The 13,347-nt window shown below is 36.5% G+C and overlaps 2 protein-coding genes across 2 annotated transcripts in view; both read left to right on the top strand.

The window, feature by feature from the left end:
* The window catches only part of LOC121317897 (parathyroid hormone-related protein-like), a 52,022-nt gene extending 48,249 nt beyond the window's left edge, over positions 1 to 3,773 (top strand). The window contains exons 4-5 of the mRNA XM_041253990.1: positions 476 to 906; positions 3,541 to 3,773. Of these exons, the coding sequence (XP_041109924.1) occupies positions 476 to 887 (412 nt within the window). The 3' untranslated portion in view covers positions 888 to 906; positions 3,541 to 3,773. The remainder of the gene's footprint in view (positions 1 to 475; positions 907 to 3,540) is intronic.
* A 7,181-nt stretch (positions 3,774 to 10,954) lies between these two features.
* On the top strand, positions 10,955 to 12,017 carry LOC121317848 (galanin receptor 2b-like). The gene has a single exon (XM_041253948.1). It carries the CDS (start codon positions 10,955 to 10,957, stop codon positions 11,879 to 11,881), a length of 927 nt encoding a protein of 308 aa, XP_041109882.1. The 3' UTR covers positions 11,882 to 12,017.
* The last annotated feature ends 1,330 nt before the right edge of the window (positions 12,018 to 13,347 follow it).

Raw genomic sequence — 13,347 nt, 5'->3', positions numbered from 1 at the left:
ATATGCGGTTTTGGTGTGGCTAGCTAGAGTTGAAAAGTCACATTATCTCATTATTTGAAAGGAATGGTGAAGTCTGTTCAGTCCTGGAACTTGGGATACTCCAGCTCAAAGCAAACTCAAAGCAAGCTCAAAGCAAACACAAAGCAGGCTCAAAGCAGACTCAAAGCAAGCTCAAAGCAGGCTCAAAGCAAACTCAAAGCAAACACAAAGCATGGTAAAGGCTTTTTTAAAATCAACATGGGAGCAACTGAAGCCAGAACAACAGCTGCAAACAATCAGAATGATCAGAATGACAGTTGCAAACAGAATGGGCTATGTAATAATGCAATTAACATTGCATTTTTAAAGTAAAACTAAAACAAAAGTTTCTTCTAATTTTACTTTAGAATTCCATTTGAATGTCTTGAAATTATGAATCCTTATTAGTAATACCTTTGCTTGTGAGTCTGATCTCTCTCCCGGCTTGCCCCCTCAGGAGGAGAGCAGTATCGGAGCACCAGCTTTTGCACGACAAGGGTCGGTCCTTCCAGGAGCTGCAGAGGCGGATCTGGCTGCAGAACCTTCTCGGTGAGGTGCACACTGCAGAGATCCGGGAGCTGCCCAGCCGCACCACAAACCCCAAGCCAGCGGGCAGCACCAAGAACTACCCCATAGGCCTAGGGGTGGAGGAGGAGGGTACCTACCTGCCGCAAGAGACCAACAAATCACAGATCTACAAGGACCCGCCCATTAAAGCCAATGGCAAAAAGAAGAAGGGCCGGTCAGGGAAACGCAGGGAAAACGACAAAAAGAAAAGGAGAGCGCGCTCGATAAGTCTCTGGGAGCCTGGCAATGGATACAGCCTGGAATGGGCCCCATACTTAAGCCTGGGAGAGCTCCTACACTAGGGGGAAACCTCTGATAAAGGTAAGCTGCTGACTACGGCCAGAAAATTAATGTTTAGTAAAGGTTGTATTTGGCTGGTTTGTGTGAAAGACATTGAATGCCCATCTTTGTGCAGTCAAACTTTTCCAATACATTTCCTTCTAAAGGTGCATGACTATAGAGGTGTTGGTCCCACCTATTTAGAATTTCACTACACATATAGTGGACTCTAACCGCTGGTTTCACAGACCCTGATTAGTACTAATCTTGGACTACCATACCTAAAATAACATTAGGTGCTGTAGTCCAAGATGAGTGCTAATCAGGGTTTAATACCAGCCTTAATACTTTTACTCCAGTTTACTTTAGAAAGAGTGTTAAAAACACATTACATTTAGCTACTCTGTTGCTTGGTGTTTAGTTTTGTATAAAATAACAGATGTAAAGGACTCTACATCTGTCACAGAGAGTCTGATACTATTGGTTCTATTGGGCTGTAATAAAAAGGTTTAAGGTTAATAACACCTTTTGGTTTTTGGTAATCATCCTGAAATGCTTGCCTTGCATTGTCAAGCTGCTATCTTTTACAGTGGAATGATTTTCATTTACATAATTGTAAGCATCTGCAGGAAGTCTTTGTATTCCATGAATCTTCACAGCCTAAAATTTGAATGTCTTTAAAACAAGGATGAGAATCCTGCAGCGGCCTTGCCCAGTGTCCTAATTTAAAACAAGGACAAAAATCCTGCAGTGACCTTGCCCAGTGTCCTAATTTGAACCAGATATGGAGGCACAGTATTGTTTCAGACATTTGAATAAATTCAAATGTAGTAAACAGTTTTAATACTGTCATACAGGACCAGACTATAACTCTTGGGGTATTGCATATAGTAAGTACTGCATGCACATATTTTAAAGTATAGAACTATATAAAGAAATATGTGTATGGCAATTCTCATCTAACTAGCAATGTTTTTTGTTTTATTCATTTATTTATTTTACTTTAACTTATTCAGTTTTTTTTTTTTTACCAACTTTTTTGAATAGCTTTAGTTTTACAACAGCACCATCTTCTGGGACAAAACTGTATTAGCTCCATGTAAGTCATAAGACTATATTTTGAGATCCAACATAAACAAAGGCTATGATTCAAATTCAATTTCAATCCTAAAACCTCGGGAATTGATTGAAGTATTTCAGCTTGCTGTTGCATGTAATTTGTTTAAACACTGGTGCTCTCCCCCAGCCCAAATACTTAATAATTGTATCAGTGAAAATGGGCAAAATTATAATGCATGTAAGTGGGCCAGTATGACTGAAAATGTGTTTCAATCACACTTCAATACAGATTTCAATTCTAATAGAATGCCCTTGCAACTGTACTGCCGCACTATACACTAAAACCCTAAACTAAAAGTTTAACATCAATTCTAGTCTCCCCTTATAGAAGTTTGCATGGTAAAAGGGCAAACCGATGCATGGACATGGGCTAAACCATGCTAACCAATGCACTGGCACTATAGTGGTTTCATCCTAGTGGACAATAGTAGCAGCTAAGATGGTAGTGCCACCTGAGTCTTATTTTCATATTTAAACCTGCATAAATATCATAAACATATGAACCAATACACAATGGTAATCCATGGCATTACAACAGTAATACTAATAGTATGAGGACAGTGTGTTGGTGTATCCGCAGTACTGTGCAGTATTTGTTATTTTAAATGAATTGTCGGTAATGCTATGGTCCACCAATGGTTTTGTTAGAGTTTATTTAAGGTAACGCACTGATATTATGACATCTGTATCCATTCTAATGTAAATAGACATTAGTGTTTTATAAATCCACACTGGTAGCTTTTGTTTGGTTCTGGGACCTTGAATGGTGCCACGTAATTGATCTCCAACAAAACTACCATATATGTTTAATAATGACACAACCTTAACTGGACTGAATTCCAGTGTTATTTTTCTTTTAAAAGTGCACCATGGAAAAGGACAAGGGTCTATACAATTTGTGGTGGCCAAAAACAAAATATTTACCATAGACGTTGTTTCACCTTTAATGAAACTACCATAAGATATATTTGCAATAATTAAGTTGTCTATTGTCACATTCTTATTTTTTTCATGGTTATTGAATCCTTGTGCAATTTTGCTTATTTTGAGTAAAATGTTCCTGGTTTGCTCAGTTTTTGAATATGAGAGCCACCTTTAAAGAGTCGTGTTTTAATATAAATCGCATCATAATTATAAACAATATACTGGAGACTGAAATTGTTTAAAGGTGGTGCTCATGTTAAAAACTTAAGCAAAGAAGAAAATGACCTTAAAATGAACAAATGGTCCAACAACAGATTTTATACACATGGTATTAAAGTTAAAACTATTTTTTTTTTATTTTTTATTTTCGGTCATCACTTGTTGGCAAACTTCCCAACTATAACCCTTGTCTTTGCACAGTAAATTTGCCCATACTTCTGCAGAGGGTTTGACATGCGTAACCATGGTATTACAATGGTTTGTATCCTTTTCTGTGACTAACATTTTAAATGACTGTCTGACAGATAATCAGGGTTTAAATTAATATATTTTACTGTATAGGGAGATATTTGTTTGGAAAATACCACAGTAAAAATATACTGCAATTTATTTATTTATTTATTTATTTTTTAGGTATTCTGAGGATATTTCGTTGGAACACCTGAAGAATCCTGTTGCAGTCTTCTGTAATAGTGACCATATGTAAAGTATTAGGGAAAATATTTATTGTCTGTACATATTTGAAACGTACCAGGATATTAATAATATTAATTATAATATTAATAAAAAGTTTTGCATTGTTCAGTGGAGCTGCAGATTTTGGTCTTTTTTGTGAATATTTTTCTTCTGTTTTTTTTTCTGCCACAACTAAGCCAATTATTAATGTCAGATTTGCCATATTTATTTTGTTTGAATGGTATATTTATTTTGTTAATGTATCATGGTGCTGCTGACCTATATTTTTGTAACATAATGCACTTTAGATATATATCAAGTACTTTTGTTAATTGAACTTATAATAAAGTGTTCTCTTTTTGTGGTTGACTTTGATGAATATGAAAATAGTATAATCTGATCCTTCCTTTCTCTGTCTCTCTCCAGTGTCTCTAACAGTGTTCTTATGTTCTAACAACTTTACAGTTAAGCAGTCTGACCTACAATAAATTGTAGTTTTCAGTGTTTTTTTTTTTTTTTATGTGTTCAATTTGAGGAGTAACATTTTGTAATAATTATAATTGGATAGACATCTGCTAAGAAAATAATAATAATAATAATAATAATAATAATAATAATAATAATAATAATAATAATAATAATAATAATAACACATGTAAGTCATATAATAGGATAACATTTTTCAGTGACTTGTATTGGTTCCTTTCTCAGAAATTAAATGTGCTAACACATTACATTTTATGTGAAAATATATCTTGTAACATTTAGTTACATTTATAAAACAGCTGACTACGACTAATGCATAACATGGAAATCAGAATGCACTCCAGCAGTCGAGGCCAAACTTTAGATGTTACATAAACAAGCTTTTCAGATCATCTTGCTAAAAAATGGTGACAGCTGGTTCTTCAAGTTTACCAAGAAGTTTAAGTTAATAGTTTCGGAGCTATATAATAGATATATATATGCGGAATATATATATATATATATATATATATATATATATATATATATATATATATATATAATATATATAATATATATATATATATAGTGTAACACTTGGTCATTGTAAATTGTAACTGTAACTAATTAATTATTGATTAATTAACTGAAGGAATTATTTTGTAGAAGTAACTTCTCCAGCACTGTCAATTACCAAGTTCTTCACAGTCATATCTTTTAAATAGTGTATAGTGTTGCAACATATTGGGCTCTAGTCACAACACTTGAACTCATTAGTTATTTAAAGAATTATTTTATTAATAATACAGTAATAATGTTCTGGACTGTTTGCGGTTTCATTAACAACAGTAAATAACAGTTTAATGGAAATTAAATGTTATTTTAATTTATTTGTTTGTTTATTTGAGCCCATTTTAATTCAATCAACTATGCAGATCAACCTTTTCATCTGTTTTAGACAGGTTTTATTACACCGTGTAACACATTTTTTTTTTTTTTGTTCCTGGGTAGTAAGTTATGGGTATTATTCCCCACAAACTTTGCTTTTGTGACCAGGACAGTGATATTTTGAAATGTACCTTTTTTACAGAACATTCCAGATAGATTCAGTGTTGAGTAAACTTTTGACGTCTAGGCTCAAGCAATGGAACTTGTTGGATGAAAGTGTGCAGCGTCACCAACCTTTTTCTAGCTTCTTCACCCATCAAGATGGGCTCTGCTTCTGCCACAATGTGACCGGTCTGTTTGAGGCAATCGGAATCGCCTGTAACCAGAATGAGTGCCGCCTCTTCATTGACAGCTCATCCAGGAGCCTTAAAGCGGTGCTGCTCCATAATCGTAACAAGTACCCGTCTCTTCCCCAAAATCACTTGGTGCACCTCAAAGAGGATTACAACAGCATCAAGACCTTGCTGGACGCCTTGAAGTATGATGAGTACGGCTGGGAGGTCATAGGAGACTTCAAAATGGTGGCATTCCTGATGGGTCTCCAAGGCGGTTTTACCAAGTTTCCCTGCTATCTTTGTCTTTGGGACAGCAGGGACAACAAGGCGCACTACCACAGGTGGGACTGGCCACAGTGGACCGAGTTCTCTGTGGGGAGGAACAACATCAAGTGAGATCCACTGGTGGACCCCCGGAAGGTGCTGATGCCACCACTGCACATCAAATTGGGCCTTATGAAACAATCTGTCAGAGCTCTAGATAAGGAGTCGGCAGCCTTCAAGTACCTTCAAGACTTCTTCCCTAAGCTGTCTGAGGCAAAGGTCAAAGCCGGTGTCTTCGTCGGACCACAGATAAAGAAGATCCTGGAGTGCAATGAATTCCCCAAGAAGCTCACTAGTAAGGAGAAAGCAGTTTTCTCATAGGAAATAGGTACATTTCAAAATATCACTGTCCTGGTCACAAAAGCAAAGTTTGTGGGGAATAATAGCCATTTTCTATACTTTTGAGGCATAAGCAATTAGGAAATAACACTTACTACCCAGGAACAAAAACTGTGTTACATAGTGTTATTGTTTGTCATTATAAATTGACAGATATTACAAATTTGTTTTTGTAAGTGATGTGAGAGTGTGTAGAACTGAGCAGAATAAAATATATTTTAAATGGTGCTGAAACAACTGGAATAGCTGTGACAGTATCCTGAATGTCCCATACAATAGTCCTGGATATGCAGTCAGGATAGTTTTCCACCATCCTTTATTCTAACTTGGTTGGATCTACGGACGGGTGTATCTGGATACCAACAGATGAAAACTAATAACAAGAAGTAATAATTTCACATTCATCAAACAAACAAGGGAAGTAATGTTAAAACTATACAATGCACTAGTAAGACTTCATCTTGAATATTGTGTGCAGTTCTGGTCACCTCGCTATAAAAAAGATATTGCTGCTCTAGAAAGAGTGCAAAGAAGAGCGACCAGAATTATTCCGGGCTTAAAAGGCATGTCATATGCAGACAGGCTAAAAGAATTGAATCTGTTCAGTCTTGAACAAAGAAGACTACGTGGCGACCTAATTCAAGCATTCAAAATTCTAAAAGGTATTGACAGTGTCGACCCAAGGGACTTTTTCTGCCTGAAAAAAGAAACAAGGACCAGGGGTCACAAATGGAGTTTAGACAAAGGGGCATTCAGAACAGAAAATAGGAGGCACTTTTTTACACAGAGAATTGTGAGGGTCTGGAATCAACTCCCCAGTAATGTTGTTGAAGCTGACACCCTGGGATCCTTCAAGAAGCTGCTTGATGAGATTTTGGGATCAATAAGCTACTAACAACCAAACGAGCAAGATGGGCCGAATGGCCTCCTCTCGTTTGTAAACTTTCTTATGTTCTTATGTTCTTATATTGAAAATGTGTTTTTTCAAATACTTCTAATCTATATATTGTATTGGTTACATGAAAATGGATGAGGTAAAGTAAGGCAACAGCATCCATGGGGAAAGATTGTTCCTGTACATGGGAATATGTGAAGGGTGATAAACGTATGCATATCATAACAAACAATGTACTTTGGTTACAAAAAACAACACCACATTCAACATTAAAGTGCATGCATCAAAATGTGTTTAGAATTTGTAAAATGGAAATTGTTAAACACTGTTGTAGACTCCTTATTATCTATTTGTGCTGTCCTGGCCATCCATGGTAACCCTACACTTACAGTGTTATGGCAGTGGTGCATATTTATCGCTCAATGGCTACCAGCTTTGAAAGTTAATGGCACAGTTTACACACGTATTGTCCTTTTAAGGCCAGGCTTCAGAACATTATGGATATTTCCATTAAACAAAAAAAAATGAAGCTGGAAAAAAGAAATGTATGGAAAAACAACCCTCTCGCCTCATTAATGTCTTGATTGCAGTTTACTGAGTGCATGTCCGGTCTTACGCACCAAAGAGCTACAGAGAGGTCGTTAACAAAGGCAGGTAAAAGCCATTTTATCAGTCACATGTGTACTCTGCAAATCAAACATGTAACCATGGTAGCAGACACGTTGCTGAAAGTATATAACCCTCTCTGTGCCAAAAAGAACCTCTATTTGGAATTGTGTAAGGTAGCAGTGAAGCCTGCGACTCTTAGCTGTAATCCTAAATCCATCGATATGTGCTCTTTTTCTGCCCATAATGCTTTTTGTATTGCATGAAAGGGCATGATGCCCCACAACCTCCTATTATCTCCTTATAACGTTAGTATTCCGCATTCCGCATTCCACACACAATAAACTGGTGGCCAGCAGCTGTACCCTTTGTTTACAGGTGACTTCAATAAATCAAAACTGCATTTTTGAAAATTATTTGAATTCCTGGCACTGACATATATTATGAATTACAGGATGCAGAAGCTCACTGTAATTCATAAATTACAATAGGGAAGGAAAAAAAAATAAAATGACATAGCTACTTACTCATTAATAGAGTTATACTCACTGTCTATATTTTTCTTGTTACTAGCGCAAATGTTTTAGTGATATGGTGGCATTATTTAGTATTTTGGTGACACTATTTTATTTCAACTGCATTTTATTAACTGAATCAGCAGTGAGAGGGGTGCAAACTGAAGAATTGTAATAGTCCATCCTTTTCTATGTTTAAGATTAAACAGTGCAGTCATTTACTGGAGTCAAGATACACTTGGGGCAAATTAAAGTGCTATTGAGTCCAATTAACTTGGTTTGTTTTTCCTCTTCAACAAGGACAACAAGAGCAATATTTGTTTGACATTTTGATTTGATCTATCTCTTGATAGATCAAATGAAATATTAAAATATCACTGGCGCAACCGAGGCAGCTGTGGCAAAAGCCCACTTTTCCGATAAGCTTTGATCAATCCTTTTCTCTTACTTGTTTTACAAAACTTAAGGGTAGATGTATTAAGATGGGCTAGTCTCAGCACAGATATACCACAATCTGCATTTTCGTTATGACAATTCCCACATTTTGTCGTATGAAAAAATATGTTAATGAAGACAGCCTAATTTAAATATTATTTGTGTCATCTATTATTTGTGTCATCTTAGCTAGGTCTCTAGCGAGAGTTTTTTGACATTTTTTCAAATAAAATACCGGCAGATGTGTTGTGGTTTGTTGCAGCAGAGGGTGCCCAAAGAATAACGTCTATACATGCAAGAGTGCAAGAATCAAAATAACATTGTTTTTATTGAATGTAAACTTCATCTGTACAATGCATTCTGTTCCATCTTCACTGTACCTATTTTAATACTATATATATATATATATATATATATATATATATATATATATATATATATATATATATATATATATATATAAATTAAAGGCAGTTTAATCCCATCAGATTCTATAGTGGGGCCACTACCTTCACCCCAAAAAAGCTTTTCATAATCATACAGTAGCACCTCATTAAACCAGACATGTTTGTCCAATATAAATAGGTGTCGGGTTTAAAAACAATAAAATAAAATTGCTCTGACATACATTTACAGTTCTCGATGTATTTTAACTATAAATCATTGAGCTGAAATAACACTAATGTGTTTTGGGCATTCTGCACATTAGATTATGTAAAAATATAAATCTGAACAGTAGGCGTATATAGTATACAGTACAGTAGTAAACTCAAATGAATACCTAGCACACTTTCTTTTTACTTTAGCCTACCTACTGTTAAGACAAAATAAAATTATGCTGCTCCACTGTACACATTGGTGTACAATGAGAATAGAGATTATTTAAAAACTGAAACTAAATGTTTTTTTAATTTTTTTTTTTAATTTTATTATTTTAATTATTATTATTTTTAACTTTGACTACTTAGTAGCCTAGACAATTAACACACAATAGATCATGGTCCTATACAGATACTCAGAATGAGCTGGAGGGGTTAGTGGCACACGTGTGCAGTCTATTGCTCCCAGCACCCTGGGAGAAACCAGAAATGTCATAAAAATTTGTTTTCAAGGCTTGTACATTCTAACTTTAGTGAAAATTAGTTACTTGGGTGTTCATCTTAAAAATACATTGAGCACAACTGGCAACACACGAGAAAAAGTGGACTGGGAAAGAGAACTGATGCAATTGTAAGTGTTGCAATTGCCCTCAGCTTTATTACATCTCACTACAATATTTTAGATCCATCATTTGCACTCTCATCTTCACCCTGTTTTTACTAATTTCTGCAGGAAAACCCAGAATTACATATTCATTTAAGGCTGAAGCGCAAATAAGAACTGTGGCTGCAAAGCATTTGTTAAAATGATACTAACAGCATTGCGTTTGTTTAGTACATTTCACGCTACACTTCCGACTGGTTTGCATGTGGTTTGCAATGATTACGACAGACATAACACTTTAATACATCTACCCCTTAATGTTTTACAATTGTTTGTCCATGCTTTACTGTGCTTTCATTATTGCTTTTACCATAGGTATAGCACTATAAATGTTCCACAGGGTACAGCCTATTTGTTGTTATTCCTTTGAGATAAATACAGTCTTGTAATTTCAGCCCACAGAGCAGTTTGAGTTTGTAGACCTTCATTTAAAGTCTGGAAAAGAATGCTGGCTCTTTAATTTCAGTGGTGCATGAGTGATTTGAAATGAAGCACTACATTTACCTTTCTGACGCAATACTGTGCTAAAAGGAATCACTCATATAACCTGTTGTAAAATTACAGGATAAAACCTTTAGCTCTGTGGATCTACAGAAGACTTCTATGACAAATGAAGAGGTGAGATGGTCTAGTTTTAAATGAATGGGAATTTTCAGCAGAAACTCCTTACTGGTATTTGGTATGCTGCTTTTCTTTCTTTTTTTATGGAAATGGTTTATTTGTTTTTTGCAAGTAGAAATGGAAACTGGACACCAGCTGAATATTTAGTAAGACTTGTATGGAAATGTAGCTGGGGCAGCTATTTTACCACATTCAACTGGAATTATTTAACTGAAACAGATCTTCCATTTAAAAAATAACAACGTGAGAGCACATATACATAAAGCTGAGCTACAAGATAACTACTGTTTTTACAGAAATTATGAGTACATTGGGGTTTAAGTAATAGTTTGTTTTTATGACGTCAAACATCAAAGGAAAGTTTATAATGAGAGGATAAAAAAGAGTTAACATTGTGCTGCAAATTTAAATATATTATTATTATTATTATTATTATTATTATTATTATTATTATTATGCATTTATGTGAAATCAGTATCAGAGACACAGAAACCACTGTGGCCGGTGCCTGTAATTTCTTTCCATTTTAAATTGGACTATGTTTATCTTTTAAAATCTTTTCTTTTTTAGTATAGTTTAGTATAGTTTATTCTACTCTGCCAGTGAATGTTAGGAATATTTAATATAAAGACCATCACTGAGACAGTAAGATACAGTAAAGAGAAAAAAAAAAACCTACAGTGACCATGCAGAGCCTTGTCACCAACTACGGGCTCATATTCGCATGTACCTGCGGTGTGATCTTGGGGATTGGGTTCTGCGCCAACCTTCTGGTGTTCCTGCTCTTCGCCAGATACAACTCCTTCCTCAAGAACCGTCTTGACTTGCTCCTGTTGAGCATGGCGCTGGCAGACTTCCTTACCCTGCTGCTGGTACCCTTCAAGCTCCAGTCTGCCGTCAGCTACAGCTGGTCGCTGGGTAACACCTTCTGCAAGATCTACCAGTTCATCCTAGCCTTCTCCCTGGCGGCCAGCACCTATTCCCTTTGCGCCGTCTCCATCGCTAGGGCCATGATCATCATTAAACCCCATCGGCCCCCAGAGATAAACCTGGTCATCTTCATGCTGGTCCTGGTCTGGGCTTTGAGCTTCTTCACCAGTTTCCCCCTCCGGATCTTCGCCACCAAAGAGACAGCCGCCATCAAGAACTTCACCTACTGTCTGCCCACCATCCAGGAACATCACTACCAGGTGGTCTTGGGCCAGTTTTTTCTTTATTATTTGCTGCCCATGCTGGTGATTGCCTTCAATTACATCCGCCTGGCTCACTTCCTCCACAAGAGTCCCATGATGTCCCTGGCCAGCTCCAGGAACACCCGCAGAGCCTCCATCTTGATCTTCCTTGCTGCCACCACCTTCTCAGTATGCTGGCTTCCAGGCTACGTGCTCGAGCTGTGCATCTACCTAGGAATGTACCACCACAGACCAGCCTGGGACATGTTCTACTTCATCTGCACCATCCTCCAGAATCTGCACCCGTGTGTAAACCCGATGCTGTATGTCCTGCTGTCTAAGCGGTACTGGCAAAAAAGGATCAGATGCCTTCTGAACCACAATAAAACCAAAGTGCAGCCTCACATCATTAGTGTGACAGAGAGGTTACAGACCAACTGAGCACAACAAAAAAGATTTCCGGCCAGGCAGAATGTCTTCATTTGATATGTAATTTCCTATGTAGAAAGGGTTTTCTTTGAATATTTTTTTTGGTTTTTGAAAATTGGACTCTTATATGAAGGTATATGAACCTAAATCTCCAGCTGCAAATACAGTAATACTATTTAGTACCACACTATTTGTTAAACATGGTACAGTTAAGCCTTTAGGTTAAGTAATACAGTGCAACTAGAACTTGAAAATTGTTCCATTTACACCACAGTATCTAACTCATGTATGCACAAACCATGCATGTGAATTCTATGATAAGAAGCATAACTACCGAGTGAATAGCTTTAATGTCTTCAGTTGTTAAAATCATTAATCATTGAAATATACTGTAACCTCTGTAAAGACGCCTTGAGCTTCTAAGGCCTTCTGTAGTATGAAGAAAGTATTGCATTGTCCTGGAAGCATTTGTGCATGTGCCTGTTAAATTCTCTATGTTGTAAAAACCTAACTGTTAGCAAGTATTAACTGGTATTAAGCAAGATTTTGTAGTCAACTTATTCATGTAAATAATAACTTCTATGTATTTTTATAGGGTGCTCCTTTGCATCCTGACTTTCCCTATTAAAGCACGAGTTCCCCAACCTTCTAATAATGTCCTGCCATTTTAAAATTGCTATATGTAGCTAGTATATTTTTGCCTGTATTCTTTGTTTTCTTTCCACCCAAATGGTAACATAGTAAGCCCAATATATCCCTGACTATGTGCTGCAAATGTATCCTAATAATTTTCAGCAGCAGTAGTATTTATTACATTTTCCATTGCCATTACCAGCTTTGCTACTAAAAGACTTTTAAAGGTGCAGCAAACAATTAGCATACCCTAAAATACAAATCAATATTAGTGGCTGCCCATTAACGCTGACAGCTAACAAAGCAAAAATATGGGCATATTTACAAACCTTCACCAATCTTTTCTTATTTAATAGGGATAGATTCTCAAAACTGTTTATTTAGCATTTTTTTTCTCTGAAAGGAAAAAAAAAACTATTCTAAGATTCCAAGCTCCTAAATGAAAGGTCTTAGTTGGAGATTTCTGGTTTAGTAACTTTATTTGGAGATTTTCCAATGACAATTTGGAGCAAATATCTAGGAATGTAGCCAATAGTGTGGCTCACCTGGTAAATGTATGAGCGCGTGGTGTGCAGGATGAGTCATACAGTTCGGAAGTACAGCTTTGCGTCCTGGCCTGGCAAAGCTGATGACCTTAGTTGGAAATTCCTCAGGGAGTGCTGGCTCTGGTGTTTCTGTGGGTAAAGGAGGCAAAACCAGTTGGGACTCCTAGGTGTAAAGAAGCAAAGGCGTTGGTGTGCGAATGAAGGACACCCTGACCTTCAGTTTGTTTGGAATTACTGCGGTGAGGGAACATAATTGGACATTCTAAATTCTGAACTTTTTTTAAATAAAAAACTGGGATG

The sequence above is a fragment of the Polyodon spathula genome, chromosome 7 (assembly GCF_017654505.1).
Source record: "Polyodon spathula isolate WHYD16114869_AA chromosome 7, ASM1765450v1, whole genome shotgun sequence".
Lineage (NCBI taxonomy): Eukaryota > Metazoa > Chordata > Actinopteri > Acipenseriformes > Polyodontidae > Polyodon > Polyodon spathula.
The sequence above is the reverse complement of the archived record's forward strand: the minus strand, read 5'-3'. Positions and strand labels throughout refer to the sequence as shown.